We start from the raw sequence: 15,647 nt of genomic DNA, 5'->3' as shown, positions 1-15,647 counted from the left end.
TTGATGTTCCAAATTAATTTAAATTTCTCCTCACTCAATATTGTTTACTAAATAATTATCGACACAAAATAAACCAACAATAAATTGAATCTAGCTACAAGCTAGTGTAATTTTGGATGGGATTGGATGAGATCGATAACACATATGACTTAGGTATATGGAATGTATTTCTAAGCATTTACTTAATCAACCGATTGGATGGGATAACACGAGAAAAATCTACCTATTATGTGCTACGTCATATAATGAGAGAAAAAATAATAAGTGTATACACCCATTATATGAAAGTTTTATTTAAGATATTTCAAAGTCTATATGTTGTAGTGACTCGTTATATCTATAAAAGATAACAAGGCACGTACCCACCCTCACCTTAGCGAGATCAGTCACCAACTTCTCCAAATCTTCAAATTAAACATTTGAGAGCTTCTTTATATGGACTCAATTCCCAAATATTTCTAAATTCACCACTACTGATATCTTGCATGCTCAAGCACACAGTGAGTTCATGAGTATGCATGATAATAAGTTTCCATGATTGAGGTATTGGGTATCGGCATAGGGGACATAAGGGCTTAATAGAGGTCTTTCGCCATTGACGAATGCAATGTCCATGATAAAGGTGTAAGCAAGGAAGTAGAGAAACTTCAGCACTGGCCTCAAAGTCCTCTATACAAATAACACATGACGACTGTTCCTCAGTTTCCGAACTATCATGCCTCACGTGATCATCATCCACATCATCTATTTCCATGAGAACGGGATCATCCCCTGTAACCTTAACATTCTGGTGCGTTCGATTAATCTTAACCCTACGTGAATATCGCCGAGTCACTTTCAGTATGTCCAAACCCACAAAAATAGAAGGGAAGGCCGATTGGTTCCCCTTAAAATCAGATAAAAATCTTAAAATAAGAGCTGGCTGCTCATCCTCTCTGATATTCATGCCGGAAAGAATTTCGGTGATTAAGAGCATCGCAAACGAAGTAGTACCAGATAATAGATCGGCACGAGACACCGTAATGTCGAGTTCAGATACGAGGTGTGGTCGTCCGCGAGCAAGGCCTCTTGGAACGCCATCTTCTCCAAACCAACCGGTTTCCGTTAGGGCGAGGAGCCTCAGTTTGATCGGAACGACGTCGTTGACGGCTTTGCATTGCATCTCAGTGCCAAACATGCTTCAACTTGGCGTCCGTTCATCAGTATGCCGGCTATATATGCATATGGGTTGTGCTAAGTGCCCTAATTAATGTCCTAATCCTGCTCTAATTAGAAGGAATTTCTATGTCGATTAGAAATATATTTAATTAGTTATTTGCCACATAAACTTTTAAAAAGACACATTTAACCTTTCTAAAATCCTGCAAAACTTAAATTGAATTACCAAAGAAAAAAGATTTCACCACCAAAATATAAAAACCCAATTGTTATAACAAAATTTAGCCCTAATTTTTAAATCTTAAAAATCTACTACGTCATTCTTATTGCATTTAAGAGAAATAATTTATTCATAAAGAACTTAGGAGCTAGAATCAAATCGAAAATCAAAATCTATCTTCTAAAGATTAAAAACAAAAACCAGACTTTAAAATGTTAATTTGTTCATAGACCTCGACAAACAAGAGACTAAGGATAAAGCTATACCAAACTTAGTAGAATCAATATTTTTGGGACGAATAAGAGCAACAGTTCAATTCTCATGATACTTCAATTTAAGTGAGATTCAGTGACCTTTATCATTTTATAGTATTTCAATTCCTTGGCTTTTTTGGTCCAGATTGATTTTTGAATATACATCTAGTTTTAGAACAATATTCCCATGAATTGTTTACCAGAAAAAAAAAATCATGAATATATAGTTCTACACATCATTAATCCCTACTCTTGGTACTAAAGTTACTCTAACTATATTGATGATGATGATGATATACAAATGTGATGATAAAGCATGGCAAATGGTAAATCAAGTATAGAAAAAAAAAAAAGCATTTAAATTTTAGAGGGATAAAATGGTCTTTTAATAAAAATAATATTAATATAATTTGATAAATAAATTATAATGTGTACAAAATAATTTTATCACATCAAATTAGAATACATAGTTTTTGTATCCTATTTGGACACAAAATCTTTTTTCCTATACATATACGGCCACCCTCATGACGTACAAGTGAAGCAAGCTTTTTTTTTCTTCTTGGTCAAGGTACTACAAGTTAAAGCGCTGTTAGGAAAGATAACGGCGTAAATATGACGAAAACGACCTCAAAATGAGAAATGAGGCAATGCACGTGAGCAGCAGGTGCTCTTGATGAAAGACACAGGCCGAAAGAGGGTTTTTAGCTTTTCTCTAAACCCCTGATCCAGAATCCCAATAATTTTTTCCATAGCAGAAGCAGTGAGGAAAATCAAAAGGGAGCGATTGCGTTGTGAGATTGGGAGATGTGGTTTGGTGGTGGTGCGTTTAGGGCTTCCACTTCTACTGGAAGTGGTGGTGGTTTGATTGCAGGTGCGAGTGTGTTTGTGAGGCATTTCTGTCGTAAACGCGCAGAGAATTTGAGGAAGATCAACCCAAAGGTGAGCTTTCCGGAGGCTAATTCCATTGCTCGTGATCTATACGACGTCGTCAAACAACATGGCCCTCTCACCATCTCGAATGCTTGGATTCAGGCCAAGGTTATCTTCCTTTTCCCCTTAATAAATCACCATTTCTGTATAATTGACATTCTAAAGTACATGTTGTTTCGTATATATGAACATGATAATGGCTTTGATGCTTTCCTTTCCCATTTGCCCTTTTTCATTTCCAATCACTGTGTGCATGATATTTTATCAATTGGGTGCGTTTAGTATATGCCCAAGTATCGGATTTATGTTTTGCATTTTTGGGTCATATCCTATTGACACAAGGATTGAAGTGAAGGGTCCATCAGTCCATGTAAGGTGTAAGCTACATTGATATAGCTATAGTAATGCAATGATAGTTTTGTCATTCAGTAAAGTAAGATAGCTTGAATTGAGAGTATAGGAGAATATTGAATCATACTTTCCATGATATAAATGTATTGTTGGCTGACTACGCTTTCTTGCTGGTGTGGACTACGGGCATAAGTTTCACAGAATAAACCAAAGGGATCTCTGTGTTTTTAGACCAAATGATAGGGGGTTTATAGATGATTGGCCTTTATTTTTACTGTGTAATTGCACTTGAGCTATACTATTTAATAGATATGCAACCTCTGTTGAAAACTTGATATTTTCGACACTCCTTGAATGTATGTCAACTTTGTATTTATGATAGTCATACAGCAATGAAATATTACAATGCAGTAACTTTTGGTTTTGTCCGTATGCATACATGTTCTTGTACTAGTTCACAAAAATTTTCTGGTTTACCTCCTGCATTAAAGTCAGAAATATATAATGGGAGAGCTCTAATACATATTTGGTCCCTTTTTCTGTATGAACCATTGGATTTTTTTGATGGGTACATTTTTGGTCCCTCTATAATGTAAATGTACTTGGTTTATCAATCAAGCATAGGGTGCTTTCTATCAGCCTACTTCACGGAAGAGTTCCAATTATAGTTTTGGATTGTACATATTGATGCCTGTTCATCCCAGACCACATGTTTATCTTCTTAATAACTCATTGAAAAATAGTTAATCTTTAGTGGCTTTATCTTTTCACAATGATATAACATCTTCCCTGATCCTATCACCCTTCCAGCCAAAAGAGAAGGAAATTTTGAAATAAAAGAACATATATTTCTTTTCTGTTTTTTTTTTTTGCTTTTCTTAAATAAAAAGAAATATGGAATACAAAGTAAATTTTCTGAGTTTTTATAAGTTCATGTTTCTGATTAGGTGTTTTTTATTCTTAAAAAAATTCAGGATTCTGGTGTTAGTGGATTGAACAGCAAAACACACATGAAGATAATGCTCAAATGGATGAGGGGAAGGCAGATGCTGAAGCTGTTCCCCACCCTAGCTGGTTCTAGCAAAAAATTCTTGTTATGTACTTTGCCTGAAGACCCTCAAGTTACTGAATTTAGAACTGCTGCAGCACTGAAGCTAACTAAGAAGCCTTCCATGAAGAGGAAAAAGCACAAGAAATAAGTTTGTGTCTGAGCCTTTACTTTGGGCTTGGGATCCATCCCCTTGCTTACTGTCATCCATTGTGATTCCAGTGCTCCCTTTTGCTGGCTACCATCATTGCTATCGTCAGCTGTTTCACTAATATGCGGGCGTTTTAGAAATACTGCTCACTTGGTTTTGCCCTGTTTTCCAATGAATTCTGGTCCGATATTGATTATAGTTTGCTTGTATGATTTAGAATGGCAAATTGGATCGTTGAAATAATTGGGTGGCAGATGCTGTTTTGTCTTAACTTATCATGATTGAGTTCAATATTTGTGTTACCATGAAAGTATAGATTGTAGAATGGATTGCTCAACATGTGTTATTTCATTTGTAGGATGAACTGAATACCTTACATATGTGGTAGAAACTAGAAAGTCAGTGAATGAGTAGAATAACTTTGGCTGCAAAACTAGAGCTATGCAAAGGATGCTTTATTATGTGGGGGCATATCCTGGGAGTCCCTGGGGCCTGGACCCTGGTGCTATGTCCGGAACGGGTCATCTTAAAATGAGAAAATATGATCATCCTTTTGATCTGCTAGCCTTGTACAACAAATCTAGAATGTCTTTGACTACTTCTTTTAAAGAAAACAAACACATCATGCGACTGATAAAACGTCACCTAATTATATTTATATCCATGTTTTGTATTTAGTGGCTGCTGTGCTGCATAGAAACAAGAAAAAGAAAGAGAGGGTATGTGTGTCGTCTTTCAAACTATATTCAAAATTAACAAATGCGACTTACAGGTAAAAGCTTTTGTACATGCTCTAGTGGCGAAAACCTTGCTATACCCTGTTAAAAAATAAGATACAGTGAGATCACCCCATACATGAGTCATGAGTGACGAATTCATACTAAAACCTGTCAAATCGGAGTTTCTATATAGTGACTTTCACATTTTTCATTGGCTTTTCAATGATTAATTTTTGGAGTCCAAGACTTTCTGATTCATAAATGTGGATCTAGAGTTCTGGACCTATGAATAAGGACATTTCCAAAACTCACAAATAAAAAGAGGAAGCGTTTGATATGCGTTGTTATAAAACAGAGCAATGCTTAGCGTACCGAAGATAATGGCAAATGGCAATCATGCATAGCAAAAAATTTTTTTTTTTGTTGGGACTAAAAGGTTAGTGGCCCTAAAAAAATTGGCAAATGGCAATCATGCATAACATAAACTCTATCTCATTGGTGAACGTTTAAGGTCACTACCTCCCATTCTTTTTGTATACTATAATATCTATACAAAAAGACCAGTTTGCAGTTTGCACTAGTCTCTCTCTCTCGTGGGCTGCTGCATGAGTGAGTGTTAATTAATGGCTAATATATCCAAAGCCCATCTCTAATAAGAGGAGTACTTATTCAGTGAAGGGTAGAGACCAAGTAACGCTGAGCCGCTGGGGTGATTGATTTGCTTTAAATACAAGACAGAGAAGAGGTTCAGTTCAATCTCAACCTGAAACTACTACGACCCCACAAACAAAACTGAGCTCTCTCTCTCTCTTTTGGTACTTGGCATCCTTTTGGGTAAACGCACCTTCCTCTTAACTCTTCTTCTATTACTATTGTCATCATCTCATGCACTCTCTGTCTCTCCCTTCACTTTCTCTGATAATTTAGATCTCTTTCATCTGCAATTCTCAGATTTGATTATCTTTGCATAACTTGCACACACACATGTACTGAGTGACCCATTAGAAACTGCTTCAGATGATTAACAACAGACAAAAAGTTAATTCATTCTCAAGAACCCCACTCTTACTCTGTAAGTACAAGGCAATATTTGAATCTGGAACAGTCAACGGAGATTTGACTGTCTGAGACTGGGCATTAACGATAGCTGTTTCTCTTATTTCAACCTCTCATAAGCTGCAGCCTTCTTTTTGTGAGGTTATGCCAATCATTCACTTTTTGCGTATCAAAGATATAACACACACCAAAAGTTTTCCTAAATTTTAGAGACCCCAAATGATATTTGATATAGTATATGGCAAGATAGTGTTTCACTTACTAGAAATGAATGGAGTCAAAAGTGGGACTAGTTTATGATTTATGAACAAAGAAAACAGTCACATAGGTTGGTGTGCAGAATTTTGAGATTTATTTCTGTGGTTATATTATTATTTTCAAGGTGTTTTGTGTTATGGGTTCTTAGAATGTGATTAAGCTCAGGCAATTTGGGTGGAATGTTTTTCTTAGTTTTATCTGATGATAAGGAAACCGATGTTTGATTGCTTTAATGTTTATGGTGGAATAGTCAACAATGAGCTCCCAGAGTTCGAATGAGAACTGCATTGGATATGCTGCAAGGGATCCATCTGGAGTTCTATCCCATTACGAATTTAGCCGCAGGTATGTTTTCAATCATTTTGAATGTCGAAAAATTGCACAAATGAGCTTTCCAAGGAAAGATAACAAGACGAGAAGCTGATAAAAGCCTCTTTCTTGTTGCATCAGTACTCTTTAAATTTCTAGTTCCTTGTTGTGTGAATATAATCCAATTGAGCATGATCTATTGATGAGAAGAATTCTATTTAGAATTGGTAATTTGCTTCCTCATTGTTGCCTTAGCATCAAGCCTTCAGAATGTTGATCTCCTAGATTGTTAGTTGCAATTCTGATCAAATCATGATTTGTTGCGACTTTGAAAACATCTCTAAGAAAAAAGAAAATTGAAGTTACATGATATGCTTTCCTTGGATTTCCATTATTTTCATAATATATTCTAATTAATCATTTATTATTTGGCTGGGATGCTTTCCTCAGGGCTCTGGGGACTGACGATGTTTCCATAAAAATTACCCACTGCGGAGTTTGTTATGCTGATGTAATTTGGGCCAAAAATCAACATGGAGACTCAAAGTACCCTTTAGTGCCTGGGTATGTGGACTGATTGTATGATAAATAGATAACTCATATACTTTTATTCTAATTATTTATCTGTGACTATTTGCAACCAGACATGAAATCGCGGGTATTGTAAAAGAGGTGGGTTCCAATGTTCAGCGCTTCAAAATTGGTGACCATATTGGAGTGGGAACTTATGTCAACTCATGCAGAGATTGTGAGTATTGTAATGATAGATTTGAAGTCCATTGTGTAAAGGGATCAGTTTACACTTTTAATGGTGTTGATGCTGATGGTACAATTACAAAAGGAGGATACTCCAGTCATATAGTTGTCCATGAAAGGTATGAAATCTAAGATGCAAAACAATGTTGACATCATTCTTTTGTTAACAAAATTCATGACTAAAGAAGTGAATTCCATTTTTCCCTCTCCTCAAAATTCACATCTATGTAGTATGTATGCATCTGAAGTTCAGATTCCTTTAGTCTAGTGCATAAAAGAAGAGTCCAACTTCATAACATGATGTGCCAATTCATATTACAGGTACTGCTTCAAGATACCTGACAACTATCCATTGGCTTCAGCAGCACCTTTGCTTTGTGCTGGAATTACTGTTTATGCTCCTATGATGCGCCATAAGATGAACCAACCCGGTAAATCTCTAGGAGTGATAGGGCTTGGTGGTCTTGGTCACATGGCAGTGAAGTTTGGTAAGGCATTTGGTTTAAATGTAACAATTTTCAGCACAAGCATATCCAAGAAAGAGGAAGCCCTGAGTCTGCTTGGTGCAGATAAATTTGTGGTCTCATCTGACCAAGAACAGATGAAGGTAAAATACATAAAGTTTCTTACGAAGCAAACTTTTCTTTTACCTGACCACATGAACAATAGGGAAATAATGAAATTGATCACTTATCCTTTGGTTTAGTTTTATTGGTTATTGTTTGTGCTATGCAGGCCCTGGTGAAGTCACTTGACTTTCTAATTGATACAGCATCTGGTGATCACCCATTTGATCCATACATGGCACTGTTGAAGACTGGTGGAACTCTAGTCTTGGTGGGATTCCCTAGTGAAGTCAAAATCAGTCCTGCAAACCTTAATCTGGGTACCTTTTTTTCTTGGTTGATTGAAATTACAGTTTTATATAGCAAACTCTTTTGGTAGTGTGAAAGTTGCAAGTATACTGAACTCCATGCATTGACCTTTTGGCAGGTATGAGAAACATTTCTGGTAGTGTAACAGGTGGAACCAAGGATATCCAAGAAATGATAGATTTCTGTGCTGCTCATGAAATTCACCCAATGATTGAAATAATCCCGATTCAATATGCAAATGAAGCTCTTGAGAGGCTACTCAAAAGAGATGTGAAATACCGGTTTGTGATTGATATTGAAAACTCCCTAAAATGACCCATGATGTAGAACAAATGGCAGAACAAGTCATGCAACAACTCGACCGCCAGAAGGCCAAGAAAAGGAACAAGCTTCAACCAAGTCCAGTGTTAGAAATGAACCCATGATATACCAATTAGAAGAGAACGACGAGACAAATGCTGCCTATTTTGGCCAAATTCCTTTGTTTAGGGCTTCAAATAAGTAATTTAGTGTTTTTGAATAAGTTTCATAAATTGCACTTTTTTTAATTTTTATTTCCATTTTGAATTCCGAACGTCTAGGGTTATGAAAGTATTTAAACAACCTTTTTGGCTGCTTGTATTATTATTATTATCATTTTAAACATAAAATCTTGAGATTTCTCTCATTTCTCTGGTGGACTCCAGATTCTTTATTAAGGTTAATGCTGGTTTTTCCCTAATCTTTTTACTTGCGTGCTACGCTGCGTCAACACCCATCAAAGAGAAGAAGAATTTCTCTTCTCGATATGTCCTTGGACCCTTGTGCTATGTCTAGAATGGATCATATCAGTGTGTTTTAGTGTTGTAAGAACTCAAGGCATGTGTTATCTTAAAATGATGAGAAAATATGATCATGCTTTTGATCTCCTGCTAGCTTTGTATCACAGATCTAAAATTCCTTTGATTTATGCTAAAGGAAAACAAACACATCATGCGACTGATAAACTGCCCATTGCTAAACTTATATCTATGTTATGAATTTACTCATTGATGGCTGCTGTATAGAAATAAGAAAAATAAAGAGGCAAAAGATGTGGTGAGATCACCACATACATAAGTCATGACCAATTCAAACTCAAATGGGAGATCCTATATAGTAACTTTCTTTTGACCAAAAAAAATATAGTAACTTTCATTTTCTTATCAGCTTATTCAATGACCCGTTTGTTATTATCCGTATTATAGAAAAATATTGTTGGTTACTAAAACCTTAATGACCCTTAAAAAATTGGCAAATGACATCATGCATGACAAAAATTTTCCCAGTTGGCTTCGGCAAACTACGCAAATTGATACAACTGAACGCTCACTGTGTCTCCATTGATTCTTTGAATTTTTGGGTAAACGCACCTTCCTCTCAACTCTTACAATTGTTGTCATGCACTCTCTCTCTTCACTTTCTTTGATAACTGTTGCTGTAATTCTCTTATTTCAATCTCTCAAAAGCTGCAGCCTTGTATTTGTGAGGTTATGCTAATCATTTACTATTTGCGTGTCAATGATACTTCAAACACCAAAACTTTTTCCAAAAATTTAGACTGTAGTTGATGGCATGACACACTCATATCAGTGAATTTTGGTTGAAGTATAATGTTTCAAGGTGTTTTGTGTGTCTTTGTCTTAGAAAATTTAAGAAGCTCAGGCTATTTGGATGGAATGCTTTTCCAGTTTTACTTATCTTTCGTTAAGGAACCGATGTTTAATTGCTATATGTTTATGGTGGAATAGTCAAATAATGAGCTCCCAAAGTGCAAATGAGGACTGCCTTGCATATGCTGCAAGGGATTCATCTGGGTTCTATCAGAGTACAAATTTAGCCGCAGGTATGTTTTCACTCATTTTTACTTAAACTGTACAAAAATTAAAAATTGCACATCAACTTTTCAAGGAAATATAACAAGAAGAGAAAGCCTCTTTCTTGCTTTATCATCAAGCTTTCAGAATGTTGATTTTGTTATGCTGATGTAATTTGGACCAGAAACAAACATGGAGACTCAAAGTACCCTTTAGTGCCGGGGTATGTGGACTGACTATATGATATACATAAATAAGTTACTTTTATATTTTTACTCTAAAACTGTTTATTTGTGATTCTTTGCACCAGACATGAAATTGCAGGGATTGTAAAAGAGGTAGGTTCCGGTGTTCAGCGCTTCAAAGTTGGCGACCATGTTGGAGTGAGAACTTACGTCAACTCATGTAGAGATTGTGAGCATTGTAATGATGGATTTGAAGTCCATTGTGTAAAGGGTTTAGTTTTCACGCATTAGATTCTTTTAATCTAATGCATGAAAGAAGAGTCCAACTTCGTAATATGATGTGCCAATTCATATTACAAGAACTGCTTCAAGATACCTGACAACTATCCATTGGCTTCAGCAGCACCTTTGCTTTGTGCTGGAATTACTGTTTGTGCTCCTATGAAGCGCCATAACATGAACCAACCTGGTAAATCTCTAGGAGTGATAGGGCTTGGTGGTCTTGGTCACATGGCAGTGAAGTTTGGTAAGGCATTTGATTTAAATGTAACAATTTTCAGCACAAGCATATCCAAGAAAGAGGAAGCCCTGAGTCAGCTAGGTGCAGCTAAATTTGTGGTCTCATCTGACCAAGAACAGATGAAGGTAAATATACATAAAGTTTCTTATAAAGCAATAGGGAAATTGTGAAATTGGCGACTTATCCTATGGTTTAGTATTTATTGGTTACTGTTTGTTATGCAGGCCCTGGTGAAGTCATTTGACTTTATAATTGATAAAGCATCTGGTGATCACCCATTTGATCCATACATGGCACTGTTGAAGACTGCTGGAATTCTTGTCTTGGTGGGATTCCCCAGTGAAGTCAAATTCAGTCCTACAAGCCTTATTCTGGGTACTTTCTAAATTATTAATATCCAACTCATTTGGTAGTGATAAAGTTGCAACTTACAAGTATAATGACCTCCATGCATTGACCTTTTGGCAGGTATGATAACCATTTCTGGTAGTGTAACAGGTGGAACCAAGGATATCCAAGAAATGATAGATTTCTGTGCTACTCATGAAATTCACCCAATCATTGAAGTCATCCCAATTCAATATGCAAATGAAGCTCTTGAGAGGCTACTAAAAAAAGACGTGAAATACTGGTTTGTGATTGATATTGAAAACTCCCTGAAATGACCCCATGAAAGAGAAGAAGAAGAATTTCTCTTCTTGATATGTATTAAGAACTTCTTATGGATTGGAACTCAAAGCAGAGATGGCAGTCTTTTAAAGTTGGGTCTGTGGGAATTGATCTGGGACTGATCTTCTGCACAATGTATTAAGTCTTGGATTGATCTTCTGCATATGTGAATAAAAATGAATTTTATCTTGGATTGATCTTCTGCATATATGAATAAAAATGAATTTTATCTTGGTTTGATCTTCTGCATCATCAGTGGAATATCATTCATTGAAATCTCCAAAACTTTACTATCGTTATCCCCTTTTTCATTCTCTGTCTGTTCAGCAACAGGACTGTCTTTACTCTTTCCCCACAGCACACAGTAAAGCCCCACAACAATGAAAAATGCTCCGATCAAGCTGCACACACCACTTGTACAAAATCCACTTTAGATTTGTGACATATTTTAGCGACAAACAACTATGATTATGATAGCACAAATGAATGATTAAGTGGAAGAGGAAGAAAGTGTTTGGGTTCTTCAGTTTACCTGCCAAAGTGAAGTCGCTCGGCAAAAGCAATTGCAGAGAACAGTCCCACTATAATAACTTGTAGTGGACTAAACATAGCTGCAAAAACTGGTCCCTTGTAACTGATGCACCATGTTTGCAGGTAATAGACTAATGCTGAGATCACAACTCCCTAATGTATGGTGATGTAATCAGATTCACAATACGAACCACAGATACAAACAAGAATCAACTGAACACGATCTGAATATGTATCATAAGAAAACACTCACGCAGTATATGATGGTTAAGAGTTGCAGGTTCCACCCCAGTCTCCATGAAGTTGGATTTCTTGCTAAAAATAGGGCAAGAAGAGAAGATTGCAATGATGCGAAAAAGCATATCATGGTGGTTAGTGACAATGGAGCAGGGTAGACTTTGGAGACCACAGCCTGTGAGCCAGACAACCATAAAACCAAGTTGAACAAACCACTTAATTTTGATATATATTTTCATATTATATACAAGGGTGTCATTTGAAAGTAATCAAGTAATTTATCACCTGGAGAATTAGCCATCCACTCCATGCAATATGACTGGTGAGAATAAGAGCAGAACCCTTGATCCAGTTTTCCTTACCATGCCTCATCTCACCACCAGACCCCTCAGTGTTAAACACATTTATCAGTGGCCTCTCAACAAAGCCTTTGAATAGGTACCCTCCTTTCCAGAAAGTGAAAATAAGAGAACCACCAATGCAGAAAAGTGTACCTGCCACCTTAGCTTGGCCTCTGCCACTTTTAATCTTCAATTTCTCCATCCTGAATAAGAGTAACTAAGCAAATTCCTTAACAGGAGAAAAGTTATATCCCCCCTTTGTAATTAAGCCTTAGAATAATAAATTAAAGGAAAGGTGGGTTTACATGATGTGAGTAGAGAATATATACCCAATCAGAACTGCCATTAAAAACGTTAGACTGGGGATAACATTACTCAAGGCACATGCAACTGTAGGGGAAGTGTATGCTAAACCAGCATAGTACACGTTAAGATGGATGGTAGTCCCAAATGATGAGAGCACAAAAACTTTTGTAGTTACTGAAAATGAGAGTGAAGGTCTCTGCTTCCTGCTTTGGAAATGCATTCCAGAAACAAATTAGTGCGTTTCTGTTTTCTTTTTAGTAAATTAGTGTTAAGATACAAATTTGAAAGAGACAAGGCATTAATACCAGAAGAAAGTGTGAAAAGATGCAAGAATTCATAGCTTACCTTTCAAGTACATAAGCAAATGGTGCTACCAAAAGCATGGCAATAACATGCCTATAAACCACGAAAACAATAGGATTGAGTCCCTCTTCAAGGGAAAACTTTATGAGAACGTTTGATCCACCATATGCTAGCTGGACCAGTACCATTGCCAAGTAAAAAGTGCATCCCTCCATGGATATGAACCTTCTTGAACTAATTTAAAATGCGGGAAGAGATCACCCGCGTCAAGGTTTTAATGGGTTCTTATAGTAATGAAGGATCAACCCCACTCTTTATAGTTAAGAGCAAGTGGGAAAGGACGACACACATGACACATCTAATAGTTGGCTAGTGGAATTCATAATCAGTTTACCAATATGCTAAAGAAGCATGGCACCTCTCTTTTCCTCAAAAAGGGTTCTGAAAGAAACAGAGTTCAACTTAATTGGATGGTGCATAGCTTTAAAGATTAATTTTTGGGGCATTTTATTTGTGGAAAATTAGTTTCAGTGCAAACATCACATTTCCCACTTTTCCAACTTTAGGTGTGATGGTTGTATACAAGGTTCTTCTAAGTATTAAGGGGGCATTAACACATTTTCCACCACAGAATTTGGCCTTTGAAGTTAATTAATACAATAATAATAATAATAATAATAATAATAATATTACAAAATACATGCATGACTCCACAATTTCACAATCGAGTCTGTTTGGTAAGAGAAAGTAGAACCCCATATCAATTTATAAATTTAAAAGAAATACTAAAATAGCAAGGCTGATTCCTAGGTGCAAAATTTCCAATACAAGATACCAGCAAGAAAAAAGTAAAACAAAAAATGTATGACAAAATTAGATGTGATTGAATCAATCAATCCTCTTCAGCAATTGTGCTCTTCTCACTGACATAGATCCCATCAAGAAACTTCCGAATGTCTTTGTTCTTTACATGGCACTTCTGGTTAATCAGAGCCGCCGACCTCGACACCAATTCGATATCATTCCCATCCAAAACGAGCTCGTCCTTCACCTTCTCAGACCGACAAATGCTAACCCCATGAAGCATCTCCACCTTCCGAACCCTCTTCTCCCCCAAAAAGTTTCGAATCTCAATCGCATTGTTCGAGTTCGGAATCGACGCGTTGATCGGGAAGTGAGCGTAGACGAACCTCATCTTGTACCTGTACCCTTTGGTCACGCCCGTCATCAGATTCTCCACATGGCTCAGAGCGGTGCGTATGGCGGCACTGGTCTTGCGGGACCCGAACCAGGCCTCGATCTTCAGCTTCTTGTTTCTGGTGGACTCGTCCGTCAACAGCTGGAAGTCCAAGTTCAGGTGCTTGAAGTTGCGGCTCAGCTTGCCACGTGGACCCTCCACCTCTATCACCTTCGCTTTCACCTTTATTTTCACGCCTTCTGGAATCTCCATTGTCTCCGATGACAGTATCGTCTTCATCTTCTTCTTCTTCTTCTTCTTCTTCTTCTTCTTCTGATGCTTCACTGACTCCTACTCACGAACGCCTCCTACAAATCCTAAACCCTAGGTGGAGGCATGTATAAGTAGATGCCATAACATGAAGCCTCTCTTCTCTATCTTGGGCTGCATTTAAAAGCTCAAAGCCCAAACATTCTTGCATGCCCAACTATGGTGGTTTCTGAGGGCTGGGTTTTTTTACCGCAAAACCGATCCGAATTGATCGGTTCGGTGGTTATTGGTTGAAAATCGGTTTTGGTGGTCTGACCGAACCATACCGGCCCCCTCGACGTCAGAAATGGCTTGGATGCCGCCCCCCTCGAAACACCAAAACCCCGAACTGCCACACCTACCGAGCCTAACTGAACCCGAAAAGTTGATAATCGCCTGAAGTCGGATCGACAGCAGTCCATTTTGTGCTCATGTGCTGCTGTTGGTTTCGGTCGTCGGTAAGGGCCATTCAGGTCGGTTCGACCCACCCCTTCAGGTTCACTGGACCTATAAACGAGCGGATCTGGATCGGGTTTACCGAAATCCAAATCAATTTATAATCGGATAATCGGATTCGGATCATATTTGCTCGGATTCAACATATTAATCCATATCCAATTACTATCGGTTTCAGTCAGATCAAATTTTTATTGGATTATTTAAATACCTAGACATGAGTAAAATTTTATTAATATTAGGCATAAATTCAATTTAGACACATAACTATATAAGCTATTTCAACGGGATCTATGAACTTTAAAATATTTCAAATATACACCCGATCTATTATCTAAATTGAAAAATGAATTTATGTCCATTGATTCGTTGAGAGATCAGTTAAATGACAGCTTGGCTTTTGCTGACCGGGATTACTTGACGACGTAGCGCTATCTCAGCAAACATTTCTCGTCAAATGAGCGACACGGGCCCACAATTTAATAATAATAGAGAGAGTGAGAGTTTGTAGGCCCGTGCCAGGGGTTAGGTGGACCCGTATCGCTCATTTCCCGCCAAATGAGCGACACAGGTCCACCTAACCCCTGACACGGGTCCACAAAGTCATCATCTCTTTCTCGCTCGTTGAACACAAGTGAGAGATTTATATTCGAATTTGGAGGAAACGTGATATTTTTTGGAGACTAAATG

At 37.3% G+C, this 15,647-nt stretch overlaps 4 protein-coding genes and 1 pseudogene across 7 annotated transcripts; 3 read left to right on the top strand and 2 right to left on the bottom strand.

Annotated features, from left to right (window-relative positions):
• Positions 1-2,366: 2,366 nt before the first annotated feature.
• LOC147274412 (tumor necrosis factor receptor family protein) lies at positions 2,367-4,390 on the top strand. Its single transcript, XM_086227977.1, has 2 exons — positions 2,367-2,673; positions 3,891-4,390. The coding sequence occupies exons 1-2, from the start codon at positions 2,440-2,442 to the stop codon at positions 4,113-4,115; spliced, it is 459 nt and encodes a 152-aa protein (XP_086084103.1). The 5' UTR covers positions 2,367-2,439; the 3' UTR covers positions 4,116-4,390.
• A 1,018-nt stretch (positions 4,391-5,408) lies between these two features.
• Positions 5,409-8,778, top strand: LOC147274411 (putative cinnamyl alcohol dehydrogenase 1). Of its 4 annotated transcripts, none has more exons than XM_086256336.1 (7): positions 5,409-5,656; positions 6,399-6,493; positions 6,908-7,021; positions 7,102-7,332; positions 7,535-7,820; positions 7,949-8,099; positions 8,207-8,778. In XM_086256336.1, the coding sequence occupies exons 2-7, from the start codon at positions 6,405-6,407 to the stop codon at positions 8,401-8,403; spliced, it is 1,068 nt and encodes a 355-aa protein (XP_086112462.1). In that variant the 5' UTR covers positions 5,409-5,656; positions 6,399-6,404; the 3' UTR covers positions 8,404-8,778. The 4 variants fall into 4 exon arrangements, with proteins under 4 accessions (XP_086112462.1, XP_086112461.1, XP_086112463.1 ...); XM_086256335.1 differs by having other exon boundaries at positions 5,409-5,668; XM_086256337.1 differs by lacking the exon at positions 5,409-5,656 and adding an exon at positions 5,717-5,906.
• A 1,823-nt stretch (positions 8,779-10,601) lies between these two features.
• Positions 10,602-11,293, top strand: LOC147274410 (putative cinnamyl alcohol dehydrogenase 1). Its single transcript, XM_086256699.1, has 3 exons — positions 10,602-10,753; positions 10,853-11,003; positions 11,097-11,293. The coding sequence occupies exons 1-3, from the start codon at positions 10,619-10,621 to the stop codon at positions 11,291-11,293; spliced, it is 483 nt and encodes a 160-aa protein (XP_086112825.1). The 5' UTR covers positions 10,602-10,618.
• A 218-nt stretch (positions 11,294-11,511) lies between these two features.
• On the bottom strand, positions 11,512-13,230 carry LOC147274409 (WAT1-related protein At5g64700-like). The gene is made up of 6 exons (XM_086256698.1): positions 13,058-13,230; positions 12,736-12,915; positions 12,351-12,609; positions 12,082-12,240; positions 11,830-11,981; positions 11,512-11,698 (listed from the first exon to the last, which is right to left on the bottom strand). The coding sequence occupies exons 1-6, from the start codon at positions 13,228-13,230 to the stop codon at positions 11,524-11,526; spliced, it is 1,098 nt and encodes a 365-aa protein (XP_086112824.1). The 3' UTR covers positions 11,512-11,523.
• A 524-nt stretch (positions 13,231-13,754) lies between these two features.
• LOC147274408 (large ribosomal subunit protein uL6 pseudogene) lies at positions 13,755-15,020 on the bottom strand (annotated as a pseudogene).
• Between the last annotated feature and the right edge of the window lie 627 nt (positions 15,021-15,647).

The sequence above is a fragment of the Dryas octopetala genome, chromosome 9 (genome assembly GCF_963921425.1).
Source record: "Dryas octopetala chromosome 9, drDryOcto1.1, whole genome shotgun sequence".
Classification (NCBI taxonomy): Eukaryota; Viridiplantae; Streptophyta; class Magnoliopsida; order Rosales; family Rosaceae; genus Dryas; species Dryas octopetala.
The sequence above is the reverse complement of the archived record's forward strand: the minus strand, read 5'-3'. Positions and strand labels throughout refer to the sequence as shown.